The sequence below is a fragment of the Pelodiscus sinensis genome, chromosome 8 (genome assembly GCF_049634645.1).
Source record: "Pelodiscus sinensis isolate JC-2024 chromosome 8, ASM4963464v1, whole genome shotgun sequence".
Taxonomy (NCBI): Eukaryota; Metazoa; Chordata; order Testudines; family Trionychidae; genus Pelodiscus; species Pelodiscus sinensis.
Genome location: NC_134718.1, coordinates 39,434,500 through 39,460,078, shown reverse-complemented (window position 1 = coordinate 39,460,078; position 25,579 = coordinate 39,434,500). Strand labels below are relative to the sequence as shown.

Below are 25,579 nucleotides of genomic sequence, written 5' to 3'. Positions count from 1 at the left end.
ATGGAGGCCTTCTCAATGTTGAGAAGAGGCATTTTGAATGTCTGTCTGTGCATGACATAGCCATTATCCTTTGTGGTAAAAGGTGCTTCAAGGTGTAATTATCATTGTTAAGAACCTCACCACTATTCTGCTTGTATATTCACTTCATTTATCTGTGGCAGCATCATGTTGCAATGTAAAAAATAAAAGCATAATGACTAACAGGTTTAACAGTATTCTGGGTTCAGATCTGCAGACTTCTCAGAGAAAATATGACTCACTTCTCGGGGACTTTTTGTTTTAAACAGTCCTTCTGACTGCTTCTTTGGGAAATTCCAATACAGCTACATAAAATTTTGCATACTTCATTGCTACAAATGTAAGAAGTTCATTTTAAGGCTCCCTCTGTTTTAAACTGGACACGCTGTTTGAACAGCTCAGGCCTTAAGAAATGGGTGCTCATAACTTGCATTAATCAATACAATGGAACCAGAGCCTGTCCCTGCACCTCCTCACAAGTGAAGCCAGAATGAGAGCCCAGGAAGGTAGGATGTCTTTAAGCTACTTCATGTGCTCCGCTAATTCTGGCCTGCTCTAAGGGTTGGCATGGCAGATACAGACACTCCCTCCTTCTTGTCCTCCACCTACACAGGAAAGCAGAGTTGGAAAGTCCATAACTAGCCACATGCTACCCCTGAATTGGGAAATTCCCAGGTCATTCCATCCCCTTTATGACAGTGGAGTTGCATAAAAGGACTGCAGCGGGGGACACAATCAGCCCAAAGGTGAGGCGTGGATCTGGATGCAAAGACAACCAATCTTTTTACTTATTACTAATTATTTATATAATATCAGTGTACCAGGCACTGCAGTTCAGCTCCAGCAACTCTTATGATGATGTGCAACATACAGAATGCAGAAGTTATGTCACCTGTCTCCTAGCTACAATTGCATTTCGTAGAAAGCTACTCGAGGTTCCCCTAAAGGAAGGAATACTATGAAATGTCTGACATGCTGATTGGCATTGAAGAATAGGGGTGGGTTATACTGAATACAGAGGCATGTATTACATGTGAAGTCTTGCTCCACGCATGACATGAGATGCTTCCAGGGTCCCTAGGTTAGGACCCAGAATAGTGGGCAGGCCTGGGTCTCTCCACCCCCCCCCCCCCACCCTTTTGCCTATCTTGCCATTCGGAGGACTGGCTAGAGCTTGGACTGCAGCATACCACTGAGGTGAGTGGCTAGACTTGAGAGTGCAGTTTGACACAGAAGAAAGTGGTTGGCCTGAGGACAGCTGGTCCCCTAAAAGGGGAGAGAACTGAGGCACAGCCAGAGAGCCATGCCCAGAGGAGGAAGCCACAATTTGGGAGTAATGCTGATCCAAACAGTAGACACAGCAGTGGTAGCAGCCTGGAGGTGCTGAAAGTTAATTCCCAGCATGACCAGCAGGAGGCACCTGTATGGTGAGTCCCACCCACTTACACCTGTCTTTACCTCTGGACTCAATTCAGGTCCAGCTTTCCTTAAAGCCCTCCCATGCTATGCAGTCCAGGAGGAGTTACTGTATTTCACTAGTAGTGTGATCATTAGTAGCAGACACCCAATACTGATCTCCATATTACACAGTGCTCAAGCCTGCCCTGTAACTGATTCACAACACATGATGCTCCTTTGCCTTGCATCCTCGTAGTCATTTACACTTGGGCAAAGTGCTAGGCTGCGTCTAGACTGGCAAGATTTTGCGCAAAAGTGGGTGCTTTTGCACGAAAAATTGCCGCATGTCTACACTGGCCGCGAGTATTTGCGCAAGAACACTGACTTTGTACTGTACAAAATCAGTGCTTCTTGCGCAAATACTCCGACGCTCTCGCTCAGAGATAAGCCCTCTTGCGCAAGTATTCTTGTGCAAGAAGGCCAGTGTAGAAAGCCATGTTAATTTCTTGCATAAGAAAGCCCGATGGCTAAAATGGCCATCAGCGCTTTCTTGCGCAAGAGAGCATCTACACTGGCACGGATGCTTTTGCGCAAAAGATGTCTTTTGCGCAAAAGCATCCATGCCAGTGTAGACGCTCTTTTGCGCAAATATTTTTAACAGAAAAACTTTTCTGTTAAAAGTATTTGCGCAAAATCATGCCAGTCTAGACACAGCCCTATTGTTTTTCAGTTACCACAGGTATAAATGGGTGCAAAGGTACAGACCAATGGAGAAACAGGTTCATACGCTTTCTGTAGCCAATGAGCCACTGGTAACAATCTGGTTCATGGAAGCCATGTTAGGCAGTGCACTGACTGTGACTAATGGAGAACTGATCTGCAGTGAATCAAAGTGAAAACAGTAAAGGCATCATGTGGCTGAAAAAGCTCAAGCAGGAGGAAGAGCAGCATTCACCAAGCTGAAAAGTCTCATAAGACTACCAATGAACTGAATGAAATCAGTGAATAACGGGAGAAAGGGTTCCAGACTTTGGTGATAAGGAAGAGTCCACCACAGAAGTCATGAGATGTGGGAGACTTCTCTCCAAAAACAGTCCAGGCAGTCTTTTCTTTTCAGCCAGCTGCACATGGATATAAGAAAATTAACATGATGGGCGAGCAAATGTAATACAGTTTAGCAAATCTTTGCACTTCACTTATCTTGGACCTAGGAGAGAGAGAGGTAGAAAAGGAAATAGGTTCAGCACTAGAAACGCTGGTTTATAGGACGCAGGATACTAATGTAAGTTTACAAATTAACATTGCCTTCCCCCAAGTAGTCCTGCAGTTCCCTAGGCTCGTTTGGAGGTTGATAAATTACGTGGCGGCCCAGCCTTACTGACTAGATTGGTCTGATGAAGTTTTCTGGCCTTCATATAGTCCTGAAATGAATGGAGCTCACTGTTTTCACTTCAAAGAAACACATACTATTTCAAGCTCTTCTTTCATTGCTGATTGTATCTTATTAGCCTTTCTCATGTAAATATTTAAAATAGCAAACATTTGGATCTTGGTCTGTCATTTGGATCTTGGTGATCTCTCCTTTAGAAACTGGGGACCCAGTTGTGTTCTTCAGATATACAGACACAGATTGCATTCATGGGGGGCTTTTTTAAAGGCCAGAAGGGACCTTTATTACTATAGAAGGCAATGGAAACTGCACCCACACATTTGAGGTTAGTTTGGGGCCCTTCATGAAATATATGCATATGCTTTCACAAAGGAAAGTACCATATAAAGTAAACTATAAAAACAAGTATATTCTTTATCTTGTAAATTTACACAAGTGAATAACCTCAGTGATTTAAATGGGATTTCTCATGTAAGTAAATCTTTACATGTTTATCAATTACATTAAACTTAGCCTTTAATTTTAAAACAAATTCTCCCCCCCCCACCATTATTGCTGAAAAATACTGTAAACATACCACCAGAGTTTTCATTCTTTACATAAAGAAAATAGCTATAAACCATAACTTGAGCATAATTAAACACAAAGGTTATCCCGTGTTTAGGACTATAAATCTTTAAAGCTTTATTTCAAAACGTTAGCTGACTTGTTTGCATGCAACAGCATTGTGAGTCCTCTGCTTGAACTACTGTATGGTTGCTTTTTTTTATAGTGAATCCTTCCCAATCCTTTTCCTCAAGTAAGAAAATCTCAGTCTTTGAAATGCACATTGATATGTCTGCAGAAGTTAGCCATGTTGTCTGTAATTGTTCATTTTCCTCTTGTTTAGTCAGGAAAATCAGGTAGAAATGATGAAGGAAAGCGCCTTTGAAAGAGCTGATACAAAAACACTAATGTGTTTAGATAGTGTGTCCACTGACTACACATTATGTCCATCAGAATAGCCTTTGTTTACTCAGCTGTACTGACATTCCATTTTCCATTTTCCTGAGTGCTGCAAGTGACCACATTCAGTTTTTTCTCAATTTTATCAGCAACGGCACGCATTTTTAATTCTCTTAGGCTGCTGATCAAACTTCCATAAGCCCCCTTCATCCCGTGATGTTGATACCAGATATGGAATAATTTGATTTTTTGCTCTACTGAATCATTTAAATTATCTTGGAGGGTCTGCTCTATGGCAGTTTCTAAGATTTCACGGTTTCGAACAAAAGCCTTCACTTGTGATAGCGTCATCTCCTCTACAATAGCCGGAATATGGATGCTCAGGTCAACATCTGGAAATATAAATAGTATGTTTATATAAATATAAACACTAGTATTTTACTGATTTTTCACACATTTTAAATAGATCACACCTTTCCTATTCAAAACAGATGGAGTTTAAGGCTAAATGAGACATGAGAGTCAATCTCTTATAGGGAATTCATAGTAGGAATAAGTCTACATTCTTTGTTAGAAAATTTAGACTTTCAAGTATGGACCCATGTCCTTCCTGTGACTTCAAATAAGCCCACAAGTCTTTCTTTAGGGCTTCATCTTCACTGCCAGTTTTTCTGGCAGAAAATATGCTAATAAGGGACTCATTAGCATAAGTTGCAATCTCATTAGCATATTTGCCGCCATTTCTTTTTGCACAAAAAGAAGCAGTGTGAACTTTTTTTGCGCAAAACCCCTGTTTTGCACAAGATTCTTATGCCTGTACTGTCCACACTGCTTCTTTTTGTGCAAAAAATGGCAGAAAATATGCTAATGAGATCACGACCTATGCTAATGAGTCCCTCATTAGCATATTTTCTGCCAGAAGAACACACAGTGAAGGCATAGCCTAGGACTATTTCTCCGTGCCTTCCACACATCACCAAATTTATAAATTCCACACAAACAGATCAGCACCTCTGGCATTCTCTTAGCTGGGACATAACCACGAGATGAAGATACTTCAGGTGCTTGACTCATGCACTAGACAGTTCAGTGTACAGCTGCCTATCTTCTGTTCTTTGTGTACAACTACATTTCAATACTACATGATCTGTAATGGAGCCTTTAAAAGCTGCAAAGTCCAGGAGAATAGAATACATGAATACATGAAATCTGGCAACAAGGCAGCCAACTGATCTACTAACCAGTAGTGGATTTCCTAGTTAGTCCTGTGGGACAAAATCTCCAAAAATTTGCACATATGCAAATTTTTAACAAGCAGGAAGACATCTGAGTGCTTATACAAGAAGAGAGTATTTTTTCAATAACTAATTACTTTTAACATGGATCAGGTAAAACAGGCTGCAGCCCTTCCTGAAGCAAAACTTTCTTGAATTTGAAAACAATGAGAATTGTGTCTTAGGTCTGTAGGATTGTTCCCCTAACTGACATTTATTTAAGAAGAAGAGTTACAAATCAGTGAAAAGTGACAGCATTTCAAAACAGAGCCTGCTCTGGCATTAAACTGAGCAAAGCCTACAGTCTTACACAGTTTCGAAACCATGTTTCTCATGATTCCTTCAGCGAAAGTAAAATGTTATTTCATACCTGGGTGCATGAGAGGCTCCATTTCCTGGAAACAGATACAGAAATAAGTGTAAAGAGAGGCCCTGCAGATTGTAGAGTATTTTCCTCTCTTCCTCCCTCACCACCCGTCACCTGTTTTTCTTGGTAATTGATTTGTTTTTCTGTGTTCTCACTTAATCCCATCTTCTCTTCTTCTTTCGGTGCTATATTCTCTTTTATACCTTACTGGGCAGTGGCATAGACTCCCACTATCAATTTTTTTTAAACACCAATTTACACAGAATGCTAAATGTCATGAAAATTGTGTTTTCTCCGAGCTTTAACCATGACCAATTTTAAACTGAAAAATAAAAATACAGGTGGTCTTTATTTGGACTAGGACAAGGACTTCAGGGTCTTCGCTACTCAAAATGCTTAAGCAATGTATAGAGCATTCTTTGGGAGAGAAAAGATTCTTTGTCTAAGGCGGGGGGAGGGGAAAGGGGGCTTTTACTAGAGTGGAGAGAGTGGCTGTTGCAAAAAGGCAGCTTCCCCTACTTCTATACCTTTCCTTTTTTCACAGCTTAAAGACAAGCAGCTGATGAGGAGAAAGCAGAAGTGATGCAAACCTTGGGTCACTTATGCACATTTCTGCAGTGATCTGACCCTAATGAGTCAGGCTAGCAAATATTACATTTCTTTCTTCAGGGTCCTCTTTAGAAAACTCTGTTGAGCCCCTGCTTTCACGCTCCTTCCTCATGGTCCCCTCTGTTGCAATTGTCCTTTGGCCACAGAAAACTGGATGAACTGAGCTCTTTGGTTGTGCCGACAGATGGGCTGAGGAAGGGAGTAGCGAGGGTCATGACAGAATGACACAATGTCCTCTCTTAGGGTATGTCTACACTGTGGGGCTTAACTCGAAATAAGATACACAAACTGAGCTACGTCAATTGCTTATCTTATTTCAAAATAGCTTATTTTGAATAGGGAGCATCTGCCCAGCACTTATTTTGAAATAGAGCACTCTTCCTCCGACTTCCCTTATTCCTCGTACAATGTGGCTTACAAGAGTCGGAGTAAAAAGTCCTCCAGTTTGACAGTATTTTGACACAATTTTGAAATAGCTGCCTGCTGTGTAGACGTGGACTAAGTTATTTTGGAATAGCGCTAGTTATTTCCAAATGGTGTCGCAGTGTAGACATACTCAGCTGCTGGGCACTGCTAGCCCATCCCACTCTAGCCTATACCGTTCTAGGGAACAATGCATGTTTAAAGATAAGAGTATTTAGGGGTTAAAAGCTTTAACTGTATCTCAGGCATAGATACATAGTGGAGTGATCCAAATGAAATCCCTGACTTCCTAGTTTGTGTATGTAGCTGGGACATTTGGGTTTGAAACTTTCTCTTGCTCTGTATACATTGTACAATACAAAACTCTCTTTTCAGACCGGCTTCTAGGACGCACTTAGACAAAGCCCACTATTTACTTGGTAAAAAATAGTTTGAATTCTCCCCCAAGAGTCTTTCTCTTGGTGGTGAAGTTCACTTCCTTCATATAAAACCAGAATGTTAAGGGAGGGGCCTCCACAATCTACACAGCCCCCATGTGGATTTAAGTGGTGTGGAGGGGTCTTGTGCTGCACCAAGCTGAATTTCAGCCATGCTAAGCAACGATACCTACAACACAGATGGGTGGGCGGTGAACATCCTGACACGGCATCTCCTTGTTCAAATCAAAATCCTGCCGTTTCTTCTTGTCTGAAATAAACCAGGCCAAAGAATTTTTAAAACCAGCATGGAGTATGTATTCATGCTACAATGAAAAACCCACAAGAGGAGAATTATGATAATTAATAGAGTGGTCAATTCAGTATGCAGAATGGATGAAGAAAAGAGACTAACTTACAACAGTACACTGCGATGGCTGCTAGTGATGTGATTATGATTCCAGCCACTAGATAGATCCACCAGAAGTGTCCTGATAATTTAGAGCATTATAACATTTACATCAAGGTAAAACATAGAAAAACACTGCAATACAACAACACATTTGGACCTCTTCACAGGTATATAAAGAGGCCTGACTTTATGGGCCCTTGTATAGATGTGGGGGGGGGGTGTCGTGAGATTCAAGGACTCTTCCCCTCCCTGTTCCTTGCATCAGAACAAGACACAAAAATCATTCCTGTTCTCTCCTGCCTATAGGGACTGCTCTCTCTTACTGCCCCCTACGATACAAGCCTCTCTAAAAGGGGCAAGCTGTCCACATCAGCCAGCAGATCTGGCCAGTCATTGAATTGAGCCCATGTTCTACCCTTGTGCAGCAGTCAGTGTGCTCCCTCTGCATTCCAGGTGTCCCCAGGAAGAATTTCATATGATGGTGCAGCTCCTGCTGCCTCCCTTGGACCTAACACATGCAATCTGACCTACACTTCATAGCTGATTCCACTCTATCCAGCTACATTCCAGGATTCAGTGATTCACCTTTTCTTTTGCATATGGTATCTGTGGTCCGAGTGCATTCTTTTTCAATGGCATCATTTTCACACCTAGAGAAAAAGATGACAAATATTTATATATTTAGCAATAATTTAAAGATTGTTGATTTTATTCCATCTGTCATTAAAAGAAGGCAACATTATCCATGTCCCCAAACCCTGTTTCCAGCTGGCTTTTAATACAGTAAGAAAGTGGAGTTTTGAGTTCAGTAAGAGGGAAAAGTATTTGTTTAGTCCTCCAATGTTTTAAAATTTAGTCTCTAGGGATTCTTGCCCAGTTTCCCATAAGGCATTAGTGATAATGTAAATGATAATACCACTATTTACAGAGTGCTGTCAGGTGGCCTTGTGAGCAATTCATGGTGCTCTATGCATGATAAAACCCAATGAAACACAATAAAAACAAACATATCCTCAAAAATATCCTCAAAATAAAACAAAGGAGGAAATCTAAAAAAAGAAAAAGAAGTGAAGAGAAAAGCACAGAAGAAAGAAGCGCTCTTTCTAAAATAACCCAAACACCTTGGGAGTAAAGTTTTCGTGTTTTGGTTTGGTTTTGCTTTTTATAAGTAGGGTGAGACGATGACTGAGATAATTTTTGGGAAGCAGAAACAGCTGTACCCACTAACCCAGCTGTGCCCAATAACAAAAGCACAATTGCCTACACCCACTAATAGCTGAGGGGGAAGGGTATGCTGGCTATGGGGGAAAGGTACAAAAATAATAAAATGCTGTAAAACTTAAAACAGAAATTCAGTTTTCTCTCAATTTCAGTTGTAATGATGTACCCCCCAGACTTCTCTTGAGTACCCCTAAGGGTACTTGTACCACGGGTTGAGAAACACTGATATAGACTGTGGAGTTTTCCAACTTTGGATCATGGCTTTTAAAGGTAAGCCACTAACTGGCTGTGAGATGCTCTGTTTACCTGAGCATCCACAGGTATGGATGCTCGCAGTTCCCAGTAGCTGTGGTTTACCATTCTTTGCCAATGAAAGCTTCCCGGAAGTGGTGGCCCAGTCCCCACCACTTGCTGCAGCTCCCATTGGCTGGGAACAGTGCACCATGGCCACCGGAAGCTGTGAATGGCCTGCCTGTGGATGCTCAAGTAAACCCTTAAAAGCTGCAGCAGTACCCAAAGTTTGTAGACATCAGATTTAGAGCCTGGGTCTAGGACCCTGCAAGATAGGAGAATCTCAGAAACTGGGCTTCAGCCTGAGCCCGAACATCTACATTGCAATCCAACCACCCTTTAGGTGGACCCCATTAGCCTGAATTGGCTGGTACCAGCCAGCTGTGGATGTCTAATTGCAGTGCAGATGTACAGAGTTACCTGTTACATCAGGGCTACATTACAGCTTATGAACAGGAACCAAATGCATCTCTCAATCTGCCAAAGCCTCAAGGTGAGATACAATCAGTGTGTGACAAAGACCCAAAATTAGATATTAAAAATCTCCTACCAGAAAATTAAAATTTATTCCTTCAACCAAAATAATTTTAAAACCTCAGTTTTACCATTTTAGACTTTTAATTAAAACTAGTTTGTGTGGTAAATGAAGGAATATCAAATTTGTATGCAATATAGTTTGTTTTTGTGACCAGAATGAGATGTATGCAATGTTGTTGTAGCTGTGTTGGTCCCAGAATATTAGATAGACATAATGGGTTATGCAATAGCCTTTATTGGACCGAATATATTACTTTACCCCTCATGTCATTTCCTGGAAAGGAGATTAGAAAAGTATGAGAAGTTTGTCAGTTGAGCCTATAAAAGGAGCCCACGGCTTTCTTTAAAGTTCTCTTCCTCTATAGACTGTCACCTTCTACTTCCAACTCTGCTTTCTTACCCAGCCAATTCTTCATTCTATAACTTCCCAACACGGAACAATCTTCTATCCACTCACACAAAGCTCAAAAACATTTTGAGTAGGGTTGCCAGGTGTCTGATTTTCACTCAGACATGGCCATTTTTTCTGGCCCCTGTCCGGTAAAAAAAAAAAAAAAACCCAGAAAATACAGGATATGTAAAATGTCCAGGATTTTCTGTTTCTCTTGTACGGAAGGCTGGCAGGGACAATCTTCCCCTGCTGCATCTGGTGTGGGCCGGGGGAAGCACACAGCACGGGGATTCTTAAAGGCGCAGCGCCTTTATTTTTGCTCAACAAGATTGGTCTCCCGTTTCTCCCCCCCCCCCCCACCCGTCCCCATATTTGGGATTTTTGGTGAAAGCATCTGGCAAGCCTAATTTTGAGTGGGAATTATTTAAAGTGGCTTCTAAATTTCTGTGTAGATTGATGCATTCAAATAAATATTTGCACACAACTGTGGTCATTGTGCATGCAAATGGGAACCTATAAAATTTTTAGCCTTATCCAGACTAGGGAAAAAAGTGCTTCCCCTCACTGAATGAGCTCAACAAATCAGGCTTAACTCAAGTAAAAATCCTGTTAGATTTAACTTGATCACTAACTGGATCTAAAAAGTACTATGCTGATGTGGGATTTTCACTTAAGTGAGCTAAATTGTTTAACTAGTATCTTTCCTAGTCTAAGCAATGCCTTAGAGGCCACAATGACACTGGGAAAACTGACTGAGCTTGACTAATTCACATTATTATTTAACTATACAAATATTTAAAGACTTCAGACTTACTTGCTGCATGGATCACAGTGTCCACATGGTTCAGAAGAATTGCAAAAGTGGTGTTGTGCACACCTGCATTTTGTGTTGTTAGTGGTGGTACAATGTTTTTCAACTTCAAAACCTAAAATAAATCCCAAAAGTTTTCGACAATTAAAAGATGGTGGTACTCTATTTTAGTGCACCATTAGCAAATGCTATGCTCATGCTTTTAGGAATATTGCTATATACATCAATATGTGCTGGTAATTATAGCATGCATCACCATATTGTTTTCTATACATACCTTCTGATACTGGGAAGAGGAGGGAGGGAAAGAGTTATCTGCAAGCAAAAGCTGCAAAAAAACCCAACCAGCCAACCTAACACTAAGCACTTGCTTTGCTGGAAGAGGTCTAGTATATAACATTAGGAAAAATCTGCCAGTATTTTATCATTCCTCATTCTGCGATACTTGAATGGTCAGGTCCCTGTATATTTAGTTGCCACTTTTGTGATGGCTCCTTGTGCAGCTCCTGCACCTTTTGCTGGCATCATCCTCTGGCACAGTTCCCTGATGTCCATCTACTTATGTGGACTGGACATTGGGTAAAAGAGACACATTGGGCAGCGCCGAGTCACTCTGTTTGCCTAGTTTGAACTAGCTTAGTTTTTCTTTTAGTAAGAAAAAGCACAGGTGCTCTGATGGCCATTCTATGAATGGCCATCAGAGCTTTCTTGCGCAAGAGCATCCAAGGCAGTGTGGATGCGCTCTTGTGTCAAAGCGAATGGCAGTGTGGACGCGCTCTTGCGCAAGAACTTTTTGAGGAAGATCTCTTCCACAAAAGGTTCTTGCGCAAGAAGCCTGCAGTGTAGACTTATCCTGTGAGTGGAGCCAGGAGCGCATTGGCTGACAGCTCCACCTACGGGGACTATCAAAGAGTCATATAACTGCTAAGATTTCATGCAGTTACACAACTATTCAGTTACATGATATCTAACGTCCCTAGTGATAGGTGGACATCTGACTAACTAAAATCATGTTGGTCCACAGATATTGCCAGATGAGAGAGTTCCAAGTTAGAAAGGTTGAACCTGTACCTCGAGAGACATTAAAGGAAAAGATATGCTGCTGGAACAGAACTCCAGCCCTGACCTAAAATTGAGAATTTCAGCAACCACTGAGGGTTAGGAAAAACTATTTTACTAGGTGGATAGTGAAGTACTGGAATGGGTTACCTAGGGAGGTGGTGGAATCTCCATCCCTAGAGGTTTTTATGTCCTGGCTTGACAAAGATCTGTCTGGGATGATTTAGTTAGAATTGGTCCTGCTTTGGGCAGGGGGCTGGACTTAATGACCCCCAGAGGTGTCTTCCATCCATATGGTTCTATAAATTCTGTGATTTTATGTGGTGTGGCCGCAAGGATCTCTGGGCCCCCTCCCACATAATTGCAAAGCTGGAGGGCCAGACGCAATCAGGTACAAAACACTGTAGGATGCTCAGGGACCTGAGCCTCTAATAACTTCAAAATAAAGTTTAAATGCATTAATATTAACACAACAATCCCTTGTTGGAAACTTTTTGTAAGTTAAGGATTTTCAACTTTTTTATGGGATGTATGTTCCCTGTCTTAACCACCTGCAAATGGGCTTCCTCAAATGCCTCTTCTTATGCACAAATTTCTACTATGCAGCACCTCTGAGTTTGAGGAGAAGCAACTTCAAACCTCCTTCAGTGAGGCCTAAAGTGGGAACAGGTTTATGTTGTCCTACATGGTTGCTCTGTGTCATGGGTGTCATTAAAATACTCAAAAAACTGTGTAAAGGTCTGAGAAGGGTGGCCATGTTACTTTAAAAACAAGTAGTCCTTCTGTAACTTTAAAAACAAGTAGTCCTGTAGTACCTTATAACATACAGACATACATATATATATATAATACAGTATTATGAGGAAGTGGGTTTTGCCCACGAAAGCTCATGATACAAAGATAGAGTTAGTCTCTTAAGATGCTACAGGACTACTTGTTTAAAGAAAAAAAAAAGGTGTGTCTGTGAGAAAATCAAGTTGTATCTTGCAATGTTGTCTGTGTGGGGAGGGGACGGAGTGTTAACCACAAGGAATTATTCAAGATAACTTTTGTAAACAAGGCATTAACTAGAAACATTGGGTTTGGTACCTTTTGTTAACACCCTAAAATGTTTGACTATCCAAAATGTTTTCACATTAGACCAGATTGTGAGCCAAGGTAAATGCCAATAGAAGGGACTTTTAGGGCATAAGGTGGGTGTGGCTGACTGCACTTCTGTATTCGGATCCTACATGTATTGTAATAATCTTTGAACAAAATATGCCTTGTGAAGTATCATTTGGAAACTAATAACTCACTGATCAATCATATCACAATGAAAAGCATGTAATGGCACTGTGGATATGTCTACACAGCAAACCTGTTTCTATGTGAGCGTCTATACAGCAATAGCACTATTTCAAAATCATTTCAAAATAATGGGCAGCTTATTTTGGCATTGGTAAACCAGCTATTTCAAAATAGGGGCTCTGTAGACAGGGCAGATGCAGTTATTTCACAATAAGGGTCCTCCAGCCCTTCTCAAGGTGTCCTGCTGGCCACTCTGTCTACACTTAGCCATACCTTGTAGCCGCCTTCTCCTGGAGCCCTTCAAGCTGCAACCTCCAGGGAAAAGACTTGTGGCAGGCAGGAGACCCTGACAGCCCTGAGCCAAACAGCAGCTGCCACAGCTACACATTTTGGGTGACATGAGCCAGTCTGCTGCTCCCACCAGCCCCCCAAGTGCTCCCAGGGAGCAGTCAGATGACTCTCAGGCTCTTGCCCAGGGCCAAAAGAAATGTGCACCTACCTGGTCTGGTATGGAGATCCTGGACCTCATTGAGGTCTGGGGTGAGGAGGCAAACTTCCAGGATCTCCGCACCAGGCACAGGAATGCTGATAGTCTATGGCCACACGACCAAGAGTCTGGCCACAAAAGGACATCCACACCCAGGAACAAGTGCAGATAACAAGCACAAATAGAGCACTCCACCAGGCATAGGCCAGGAGCAGGGAAGGCAGCTCCCACTCCAGGGCAGAACCCCACATCTGCCTCTATTTCGAGGATCTGGACTGCGTCCTGGTCGACGCTACCCAGGATAGCCTCATGAACCTGAGGGATCTATAGGCGCTGACAACCCATGAATGACTTCCAGAGGGAGCACTTTGCAGCACTCTGATCCATGGAGCAGACCATCGACTGCAGGCTTCAGGAGGACATCCAGCTGTGGTGAGAATCCTGGAGGAGCTGCTGGAACAGGGCCGCATCATGTGTACGGCCGTTCAGTCCCTCATTGCCGCCATGATGCCTGCTCCTGCTCCCACTCCTACTTCTGCTCTCACTGTAGCTCCTCCTTCAATGGCTCTGCCAATGCGTTCAGCCTCCGCCCACCCAGCCTGGCAGGAATGCCTCCCCCTTTGGCTCACAAATATTGTGGAGCACACAACCTGCTGCCACCATGTGAGGGATGTTGCACTCCCCAAGGTCCAACCAGGTGAGGAGGCATCCGAACCGCACCTTCAAACACCCAAAAGCGCTCTCCACTACCCATGCAGGCCCTGCTGAGCCTGACATTGTAGTATTTCCAAGAGTTGTCGAGGTGGCCGGTGTATGACTTAATGAGCTAAGGCAAGCATGTGTAGGCCGTGTCCCCCACCATGTACATGGGCATGTCCATGTCCCTGACCCTGATGGTGTGGTCAGGGAAAAAAGTTCCAGCATGCAGTTTCTCAAAGACACTGGAGTTGTGGAAGATGCGGGCATCATGTGCCTTCCATGACCATCCAACGAAGATGTCCGTAAACTGGCCTCAGTGGTCCATGACGGCCTGTAGGACCATCAAAAAATATCCCTTCTGGTTGATGTAGAGAGATGCTCAGTGGTTGGGGCCCTGGATGGGGATGTGGGTGCCATCAATAGCCCCCTGCAGTTGGAGAAGCTCATGTCGGCAAATCAGGTGATGATGGCATCCACGTCGCTGAGGGGGATGACCCTGCGCAGCAGGATGGTGTTGATGGCCCTCACTACCTGCAGAAGGAGACAAACAAACAGAGAATCATAGGGGTACTAGGGCCAGTGGGAGGTTCCCCTAGCCCATCCCACCGTTTCTCCTACACACACACACCAGAAGCAACCCCCCACTTACACCATCCCCGGGCAGGGCTGTGAGGGTAGTTCTGAAAAAACCTCCTGGGAAGGGGCTTGCACCTCCCTCTACTCCCACCCTCCTTTTCCCTAGGGAGCCCCATTCCAGCAGTCCACCCCCCTCCTGGGACAATAACCTGCGAATGCCATACCTTCATGAGCACAGCCCGATGGTCAATCTCCCCACACTGAACAGGTTCCCGAAGGATTGGTAGCTATCTGGTGTGGTGAGCTTCCAGAGGCTGATGGTGGCACACTTCTGGAGGGTGTCATGTGAGTGTCCTGCTGCCTGAGGGCAGGGGCGAGCCAGAAACATATCCTTCCTCATGCTGACATTATGGAGCCATTGCTGGTCTCCCCACTGCTCCATGACGATCCAGTCCCACTAGTTGGCACTGGTGTCCCAATCCAGCTGAATGAGCCGCGCCCACTGAGATCCAAGAAGGGTCTCCCAGAGGAGCTGGGGGTTGGGCTCCTGCAGGCCCTGGGAGGCAGCCTGCAGAAACTGCTGTATGAGTTTCACCACAAGCTGCGATAGCTGTAGTCTGCCCAGAGGCAACTTCGGCTCCATAGCTGGCAAGCTGAGATGTTCACAAGGGCAACTGCAGCAGGCAGAAGAAAAGGCTTTGCTGTCCCTCGAGGAGGTAAGCAAAGGAAAAAAGCCTGAGACACTGCTATACAAGGGGGTCCCTTTAAGCACAAGCCTCAGATAGCCTCAAGCAGCAGCCACATGAAGTAACTGCTGACCTGTCTGAAGTGGTTCCAGGTGGCCTTAAAAGCGAGTTAGCGTCCAATCAGTGTGGATGCTCTATTTCAAAATAGCTAAGTACTATTTCAATGTGCATTTGGTGTGTAGATGTGCTATTTTGAAATAAGCTATTTTAGAAGATATCTTCCAAAATAGCTTATTTCAAAATAGATGTGCAGTGTAGATGTAGTCTATGGCTACGTCTAGACTGGCCCCTAATTCCGGAAAAGTCATGCAAAGCAGGTAAGTCAGAACAGGGAAATCCGCGGGGGATTTAAATATCCCCCACAGGATTTAAATAAACATGTCCGCCGCTTTTTTTCCGGCTTGGGGAAAAGCCGGAAAAAAGTGTCTAGACTGGCGCGATCCTCCGGAATAAAGCCCTTTTCCGGAGGATCTCTTATTCCGGAGGATCTCTTATTGAAAGTAGGAATAAGAGATCCTCCGGAAAAGGGCTTTATTCCGGAGGATCGCGCCAGTCTAGACGCTTTTTTTCCGGCTTTTCCCCAAGCCGGAAAAAAAGCGGCGGACATGTTTATTTAAATCCCGCAGGGGATATTTAAATCCCCCGCGGATTTCCCTGTTCTGACTTACCTGCTTTGCATGACTTTTCCGGAATTAGGGGCCAGTCTAGACGTAGCCCCCATGTACAGTTTTAAACATAAGCTGAAGTTACAGCTTGAATGTGTTTTCCAGACAAGTTTGGGGAGTGGATAAACCATTTGCTGAAGACAAAGAAGAAGCTGACACCTCTAGTCATTAAACTTGACTGGCTGTCACCTGTAAAATTGCCATACTTGGCAGTGAAGGGGGGGGGGGGGCAGAAACAAACATTCACATTTTAACATGCAACAAGGAGCCTCTTTCACTATGAAATCCCATTTCTCCACAATCACAGAGGGAGGAATTTTATCTAGCGGGTAATCCTGAGGGGAGAAACACTTCAAAGGGTAACTAGGCTATAAAAGAAAGGGGGCTAATTCACCCCCTGTAGTCTCTTCTCTATTCTTTCTATCTCCCTCTTACTTTTTCATCTAAAGGAAAAAGAAATAATCTTTGGATTTTAGGAGGGTTTCTGACCTGATAATCTGGTCAGCCATTGTTGGAAACATTTGGTTAGAATTTTACCTTGAACCAAATCTAGTTTGCTAACTTTCCATTCCTAGAAAGTATTTTATTTTTATTTCCCTTGTAAACATTTCTGAATTTAATGACTTATATACTTATACTCTATCTCTTTGTAATTAAGTAAACTTGTTTTATTCTTTAATCAAAATTAATCCAGTGTTGTGTTTAACTTGAGTCACCAAACAATACAGCATAAAGTAGAAAACTGTTTTACATTTGACCCCTTATAGAGGAAAGGGATCTACAATACCTGAACTGCCCAGGACAGGGCTGGATAAAGTAGAACACACATTTTTTTGCAGGGGGGTGGAGAGAAAATATGAGACTGGGAATGTGTTGGCATCATACTACAAATGATAACCAAGGCTAGTGGGAGCTGGAGTTTGACTGGAGTCTTGCTGGCAGGCTCTAACTATCCGCAGATACTCAGGGTGCAAACTGTATGCTCCCTGTTTATGAGGTGCCCAGCTTGGCAACCCAGCGTAGCAAGGCAGGTGATGACACAATCCTTCCCTAGTCCGGATTGCACCTTAGAATGTCATAATGAGCTACCCATATCACATGTCATACTGTGACTGAAAGAGACACCTTCAGGGGCTTCTACATGCCCTCCAACTCAGATGGGTGTGGAGTGGAAAAAGCTTTAACTCTATTATCTCTCAAACTGCCAACAAGTGCACCTGAACAACTGCTCAGGAAAAGCACTGCCATGGCATATTCTTCTCTCCTGTAGAGCAAAGGGGATCCAGGGACCACATTGTGACTGTCACAATTTCCTCTCTGGTTTGTTCTGAGACATCATAACTATATGTTACCCCTTACTTGTGGTACCTGCTCAGTATCATTCTATGGAATGTTTTTTTTTTTGCTTGAGTTGGTATTTTATAGACATACCAAGTATAGTGTCACATGACTTGCACCTCATGCACTCCGGGAGGGCATTGTCTTGTTCCGTGTATGTTCCTTCTGTGCATGGGTCACAAACTGCAGTTTTGTTGGTTTTTGTACAATCAGCACGTTTAAATGAACCTGTAAAAATGCAAAAAGAAGAATGAAACTTGCAGTATCTGTACCCAGAAGTTGTCAGAGGGAAGATCTGCTTCAGGTTTTCTGCTTTTCTTCATCTCTTAAACTTTATAATGTATGACTAGTAACAGGCTCAAAGTTTTCTAAATACTATAGATAAACTAGATGGGTATCTATCTGTACATGTCTTTTGGTAAAGTAACATATGCAGGGGTGGATTTAAAATTTTTATTATTAAAAACAAGAAGAGACTTTTACTAACCAAATGATCTGCCCAATGAAAATACCCATTTACAGGCTTACCTAGGTAACTGTGTGGGCAAAAGAGTATGAATGCATTTTTAAAAATCTCTTTCAAAAGTGTGCATGTTGTAGCTTACATGGACTTGTTTAAAATCCATGGGGAGTTATTGGCATTAACTCAGTAAATATGTGTTTTTCTAACATTCTGCATTCTAGTTAGGTGTTGAACAGATCATGCAAAAATGCTTGCACAGCATGGAATAACCATATACTTCTTTCGGGAAACACCAAAATATAGCACAGAGACTAATCCAAAGAATAGAGATTTCAATGCCCAAGGGATTTCTGAATAAAAATATGAAGCCACTGTAGTTCTGTCTCTTGAGGGCCAGAGGAAGGTCCTATAACACTGTGTCCTAGTAGAAGCTACAGCATATGGAGCAAGAGTACTCAATTATTTTTATTTTCAGGGCCCGTTCAAAAGTAGCTGGTGGTTCAGATTTGGCCTACAGTTCACCTGTTGACTAAGGCATTAGTTTAAAAAAAAACATTTTTGTGACCCAGTTGAAGAAAATTATTGATGCTCGTGACCCAGCATAATTATATTTTTTGACTAGAGTGTGGGCTCAGGAGGTGTCAGGAATGAAGGGTCTGGGATTCAAGAGGGGGCTCCTGGTTGTGGGGAGGCTCAGGGCTTGGGCAGGGTGTATGTGCTTACCTCCATCTGCTCCTGGTGAGTGGTGCAATGGGGGTGCTAAGGCAGGTTTCCTGCCTGTCTTGGCACTGCAGACAATGCTGTGCTCTGCAAGCGTCCAGCAACAGATCTGGCTCCTAGGTAGGGATGTAAGCGAATTGTCGACTAGATGACTACCTGGTAAGCATGTGCTTATTGGATTGCTGAGTAGTGACTCGGCTATTTGCTTCCCCACCCCCTTGCTGCCTCTATCAAAGTGAGGCAGCAAGTGGGGGGAGCAGGAGCCAGTGCTGGGGGGAGCCAATTTAAAAGTTGGCTCCCCCAGCACCATCTGTGCAGGGGGGCAGAGGAGGCAGAGGCATAATGAGGAAACAGCGCACATGGGGACTGATGCAGTCCCCACTCATGCCTGCTGTGCTTCTGCCTTTGAAATGTAGTAAGAGCCATAGCAGCTCTTACTACATTTAAAAGACAGAGGTGCAGCTGGGATAGCGAGTGCCCTACCTCCCACTTATCGACTGATTGAGTTGATTAGATGATTAATCGAAATTTAACATCCCTACTCCTAGGCGGAGGCACACAAACAGCTCTGCAAGCTGCTCTTGACCACAGATATGGGTCCTCTCCAGCTCCTATTGGCCAGTAATTGGCCAATGGGAGTGTGGAACCAGTGCTCAAGGTAGAGACAGTACATGGAGCCCATGCTCTCCCCTCTCCCTCCCGCCTAGGAGCCAAACCTACTGCAGACCTACAGTGAGATGACCTAGTGCCTGACATTGTGCGATCCCATGCTGGGTTGTGACCCAAAGTCTGAAAACCACTGGACTAAGGAGTATTGTGGAAAGGGATCAAGAGGTCATAGTGGACCATAGCTAAAGATGACTCAACAGCATAACACTTTTGCAAAAAAGTGAACTTCATTCTGGGATGCATTAGCAGGAGTGTTGTACGCAAGACATGAGAAATGATTCTTTTGCTCTACTCAGCACTGATTAGGCTTCAACTGAAGTATTATGTCCAGTCCTGGGTGCCATATTTCAGGAAATGTGTCCAAAGAAGAATAACAAAAACTGATTAAAGGTCTAGAAAACGTGACCTATGAGGGAAGACTGAAAGAACTGGGTTTTTTTAGTCTGGAGAAGAGAGATAGAGAGGGCTTGTTAACAGTTTTTAAGTATCTAAAAACAATGGGCTAGGAAAAACTTCCTGTCAGGGTGGTTAAGCACTGGAATAAATTGCCTAGGAAGGTTGTAGAATCTCCATAATTGGAGAATTTTAAAAGGCATTTAGACAAACACCTGTTAGGATGGTCTGGATGTTACTTGGTCCTGAATGAGTGCAAGGAACTGGACTTGATGACCTCTAGAGGTCCCTTCCAGTTCTATGATTTTATACTCCTGCCATAGAGTATTTATCCAGCAGTATGCAATTCTGCCTGTGGCCATTTCCACTCACTACTTTTTCCATAAATTATCTTAAAATGATACCTACCTGGTGCACACATTTTACAGCACATAGTTTCTGCATGATATTCTCCCTCTTCACATTCAAGTTCCCTTTTAGAAATATTCTTCTTTATCGACAGCTTATCAGATATAGAGTGTGCAACAGGCACATCACTGTCATGCTGTGATCCAGTAGTCCAAACACACACCTAGGAGATAAATTATAGTTGTAGGAAAATTGCCCAATCTCTGCATCACAGTAGCACTGGACCCTGAGGGAGGAGTTGAAGATGGTGTGGGAACAGTACCCTGCAGCAAGGGTTAGAGGAGAGGTAGGGAGGGGGAAGAGGGAAACAATGTCTCATTGTGTATTCCTCATCTCAGAGGTGACCCTACACAAAAAGGCTGCAGTGCCTTCATCTAGGCCTGTGAGGAGATCTGGGAGCCAGAAGTGCTCTGAGTGCTGTAAGGCCACCCCAGAGGTGTGTGTCTATATCCCTCAGAGCTTGCAGCTGTTCTGACTGATTGCTTCATTAGGACCTACAGAAGGGTCTGGAAAAATTCATGGGGACACCTGTCGGTTAGCAGGTCTGACATTGTGAAGAGAACTACAAATGCCATTTCTTTCAAGGGACAGAAAGTGAAAGATTAGAGGAAGAGCAAATACAAAATGCACATGAAAAGAAAAAGGTGTAAAGTGTGGGATAGAAATCAGGATAAAATGAGTGATCATAGTAATAACTTTCTAAATGACAGACACGTGCAAAGGAAATAACTGATAATCATGCAGAAACCACACTGACAAACTCTCTTAGCTGCTACTATGTACATGCCACACATGAACTCATAGATCTCTTCAAAACCACCCCAAGCTCTCTCCTTGTTGACACAATAGGGTAAGAGAGAAACAAAACATTTAGTAACATATTTAGAACCAATGTATTACCACAGATAATTCTTCTTAATACAATAAATGCGGATTACTTCTCAGGAACTGTCTTTCAAGTAATATCATGTAGGCACTACATATCGGAACTTCATACGCTGCCCTACACCTGATATTCTTCCTTTTTTGCTTCCCCTGACATTCTAATTTTTCAAAGTATTTCTTTATATCCCAGGTTCACTTTATTCTTTTTCTCTTTGAATTGCTACTCCCATATGACATGCAGTCCTTTGCTATTAAAAAATTCATTATTAATAAAAAAGGAACACTAATGGTAACACGTGATGGTATGCTTGGGAGAGACCACTCACGTCCTCAGTACTACTCATATTACTCAGTGACAGTAAAAGAAGTTACACACATGCATTAAGGGGATGATAGGTGCTTTCTGATCTGCCTTCATACAAATGGATGATGCCATGCGTACTTGGAATGCTTAAGGTATGTATTCTTAAAATGACTCATGGTGGCTTTTTTTTCTTTTCCTAATCTAAGATAAATGCCTTTTTAAATTAAAACTCTAAACATACAATAGAAACAAAATTAGTAGGGGAAACTAACCCCAGAAAACCCCTTAGCATTCATAATTTGGGCCAGATTATCAGTTCCAATTCCATTTGAGCTGCTCAGGCATTAATCTTCTTTCAGGGCTCCTCTCTATTCTGGGGAACCACGAGAACTGAGTTCCAATGACAGGCACTAGTTGGGAAGTCCTTGGCAGTGTGGCAATTGAGCCAAGCTACCTATGGAGCTCAGGAAGCCATGGAGGGCTTTATGGTTCCTCAATGATCCATGCAATTTGTGGATCATAACCTTGGTATTTTCCACAGCGGGCGCAATTCCCATGCACGGAGAACTTCCGAGAAAACAGTATGTAGGACAGTGGTGGGCAATAAATAACGACAGTTCACCAGAGTTAGTTCCTGGCAGGCTGCCGCCACTGTATTTACCCGTTCCTATGAAAGTACCAGAGATCGCAGCTCCTGTTGGCCATGATTTGCCCATTCACAGCCAATGGGAGCAGCGTGGACCAAGATACGACTTTCCACAACACCCATTGGCAGAGAGTAGTGATCCATGGCTAACAGAAGCTGTGATTGACCATATTGGTGGAGGCGCAGATAAATATAGAGGTGGGGGCCCATCAAGGGCTAATCCTGGCAGACCAGATCCGGCTTACAGGCTGGTGGTATTTGTCCACTTCTGATGTCGGGGCATAATTTAATCCTACCATAGCTGTAACACCTACAATATTTGTATGCTCCGTAGTATTCAGTGCACTTGAGTAATAAGAACCAGTGGGGCCAGAAAAAGGACTTGAGTTTAATTTTGTGAAGTCAATAGAGTCACAGTGGAGTAAAACCACCACAATCAAATTTATAAATATTGGCATTAATTTTTTGTCTCAGTTTCCCTATCTGCACAATAGAGATAACAACAGATCCTTGTAACACACAACTATTCTGTGGATAGTTTGGAGTTCTTTCTCAATGCAAATAAGGATTACTGTCTATTGTTAAGACTTGCAGCAACACTAGCAGCTTCTATATCATTGTTGCTACTCTGTGGCCGGATATCATCATGGAAGATTCAGGGGAAGCTTCTGATCTGTTTTTTTTTATACAATATATTGCAGTTCACTTTTCAGCATTTCCTGGTTGGTCAGTGTCTTGCATCAAAGTAGAAGAAAACAGAAATTCATCTTACCAGAAAAAATGTAAACATATGGTGCAAATACAAACCCTGTTATGCAAATACTTATGACGGGGTAACTTTACACCAGTCATCCAGTTGACTTTAATCTGATAATTTATGTGCATACATTTTAAGCACGTGCACAGTGTAATAGATAATAGAATGGATGGAATGCTTTATTGTGAGGGCCTTAACTTCTAAGAGGTCTTTTCTAAATTCCCAGAAATTTGCTGCTTATTAGATACACAATCTTCTTATATAAATTAGAAAATTATTGGCTAATATTAGTTTGCTATTTTCAAGGTATCCAAATGTGTTCCTATTAGATTTAGTTGCTTTCCCTCTATTCTGTATCACTTTTATCATTGTTGTATGAGTGTCTTCCAGCTGTTTATTCAAATGGTCTATGTTTTGTTTTTTCTAGTCTTGTGATAACAAAGAAGGAATATTAAGAGCCTAAGGATGGTCCCCTAATCAAGGTAGGCATCACCTAATGATTTAATATGGAGCAGAGGAAGTACGTTTTCATGAAACACAAATAAGGATGGAACTCACTGTCATGAGATGTGACAGCTAAGTATCACTGGCTTCAAAAAGGAGTGGACCCCCAACTACCAAAAGATAGGTGTGGAAGATAGGGGAGGATCACTACAAAATTGCCCTGTTCAGTATGCTCCTCCCAAAGCTCTAGTAGTACAGGCCACTGGGTAAGATGGACTATGATCTGATCCATTATGGAAGTTCTTATGTTCTTAAGAATCTGTTCCGCAACTGCTGTGCCATGATGAGTGTAGAAGTTTCCCCCTGTGGAATCATTTGCAGGATCAAGGGTTAATAAACACAACTACTCCCATGTTCAGGTGTAAGTAAATTAATTGGGCAGATGCATACTGTAGGGCCCTTTTAAAAAGCGTGGTAAGATCATATGCTAGATCAGAGAAGAGGGAATAATAGGCATTTGGGAGAGATATTTCCTCTCTGGCTAATAGGACTGGGATTCGACACAGAGCCTGGGTTAGATGGAAACATAAGCCCACTGTGTATATTAACGGAAGGGGCATTGGGAAAAAGTTTTGTTTATACCATTATCTATTTGTGCTAAATACTTCCAGGATATAAATACATTTCTATTTTTGACTGTGCTTACGTGTATATGGGTGTGATATATTTAGCGTGTCACTGCAGTTGGTGTGCTGGAGGCATTTCTCCCCTTTTGACACACACAAACTACACGTCCACGGTTTGGATGTTCAGCATTGCTAATGCTATTTAATTAACATTTGGTGTTCTGTGGAGTGGCACAGTTGTTGTACAGCTCCACAGTATACGGTTCCACAGCATAAACTAAGTTACATAGCTGCATTACCAAAATTAATTTTGCACGAGTGATAAATAAAATCTATTGCTAAAATTTCACTATCAATCATCTTAATAATAGCCTCTGCTCTACAAACAATCATTCAATGACAAATGTAATCTCATACTGCAGGAAGATCTTGTGTGTGAAATACAACACCTTATCTCTGAGACAGATGACAGAAGTAACTGAGGATGATTCATACGGTTGTGATCCTCAAACAAAAAGATAGAAAATGTCCGAAACAGTCTTAGTATATCTCCTGGAGTAGATGAAGGCTATGTCTACACGTCAGGGTTATTTTGGAATAACTAACGTTATTTCGAAATAACAAAGAGCACATCTACACAGCAAGCCATTATTTTGAAATAATGTTGACCTGGAGGACTTCTTACTCCGACTCTTGTAACCCTCGTTTTGAGAGGTGTAAGGAAAGTCGAAGGAAGAATGTTCTTTCTTCACCTTCCTGCTGTGTAGACAGCGTGGAAAGCTGAATTAGCTATTTTGACTTACGCTATGCAATTGACGTAGCTCAAGTTGCGTAGCGTTATTTGACTTTTGCCCTTCAATGTAAAAGTACCGGAAGGGAATGAGTAACTCCAATCCTGCAAATACTCAAGAATGTGCTTAAGTGTTGGCAGGATCAGGGTCATACGAAATAAGTTTGATAAACGGAGGATGTCACATTTTCAGGGCCCAATCCTGTTCCCAACTTTCAATTATAGTTAGGCCATTAATATTATTTAATTTCATTTCACTTCTGTAGTCTCTGTGGCCATTAAAGGATTAGTAACTGCCAACTGCTGGGACAGTTTTCTTATCCTAGGAAATAGACGTGACAACTGTAGAAGTCAGTTTTCAAAACCAGAACAGCTGTCCAAAATAGAAATCCACCTGTAAACCAGCTAGTGGAGGGTCCTCCAGCTCCGCAAAACCTTCTCTGTCCTCTTACTGCATCATGTAAGGTACATTTTAACTCCAGTACGCGTTTTACTGCATCGCTTTACTGCACAGAAAGACGCAGTGAGAAAGGTAGGCGAGTTCCCGTCACAGGCTAGGTGGAGTTTTCCCTTTGCGAGCTGTTGAAAACACCGGCAACAACAAGCCGCTTCTAGGAAACCGCGTGTGAGAGTCACGTCCCGTTCGCAGGGGCTCGGGCCAAAGGCGGGAATGAGTTCTGTGCGCTGCTGTCGAGCCCCGACTTGCTCCCTCCCTGGCATCGCTTCCCAAAAGCGATCGAGGGCAAGAGACCGCAGCGCGCGCCGCTACACCTGGGTCCCCCCCCCCCCCCCCCCACCGCGGGCTGCCGCAGCCCAGCCTGTCCCCGAGTGAGCGCGCCCCTCCAGCCCGGGCCGCGCCAGAGGTGTCGCCTGCCCCCCTTTCCTGGGACAGCGGCGCCCGGGGGCCGGGGGCTTGAGGCGCAGCCGTGCGGGGACTGACAAGCGGCCGCCCGGGCCCGGCGCGGCGGGACGGGACTCACCAGGAGCAGGCGGAGGAAGAGGAGCGCTGCGCTCATGCTGCCGCCGGCCGGCGCGCTGCCCGGGCAAGCCCAGCAAAGCGAAAGTGAGTCGCGGCGCCGGGGGAGCTGCCCTCTCGCCGCCGTCCCCCATG

The 25,579-nt window shown here is 43.3% G+C and overlaps 2 protein-coding genes and 1 long non-coding RNA gene across 3 annotated transcripts in view; 2 read left to right on the top strand and 1 right to left on the bottom strand.

Annotated features, from left to right (window-relative positions):
• The first annotated feature begins 277 nt into the window (after nt 1–277).
• On the top strand, nt 278–23,214 carry LOC142830408 (uncharacterized). Its single transcript, XR_012905625.1, has 3 exons — nt 278–524; nt 632–764; nt 23,036–23,214. It is a non-coding gene; the product is annotated as an uncharacterized LOC142830408 (long non-coding RNA).
• Nucleotides 2,760–25,579, bottom strand: FAS (Fas cell surface death receptor). Its single transcript, XM_075935104.1, has 9 exons — nt 25,449–25,579; nt 20,017–20,179; nt 17,457–17,591; nt 10,507–10,618; nt 7,838–7,902; nt 7,260–7,331; nt 7,035–7,111; nt 5,396–5,420; nt 2,760–4,143 (listed from the first exon to the last, which is right to left on the bottom strand). Exons 1-9 carry the CDS (start codon nt 25,482–25,484, stop codon nt 3,818–3,820), a joined length of 1,011 nt encoding a protein of 336 aa, XP_075791219.1. The 5' UTR covers nt 25,485–25,579; the 3' UTR covers nt 2,760–3,817.
• Nucleotides 25,508–25,579, top strand: part of ACTA2 (actin alpha 2, smooth muscle) — a 47,479-nt gene continuing 47,407 nt past the window's right edge. The window contains exon 1 of the mRNA XM_075935103.1: nt 25,508–25,531. The gene's annotated coding sequence lies outside the window, so the exon portion shown is untranslated. The remainder of the gene's footprint in view (nt 25,532–25,579) is intronic.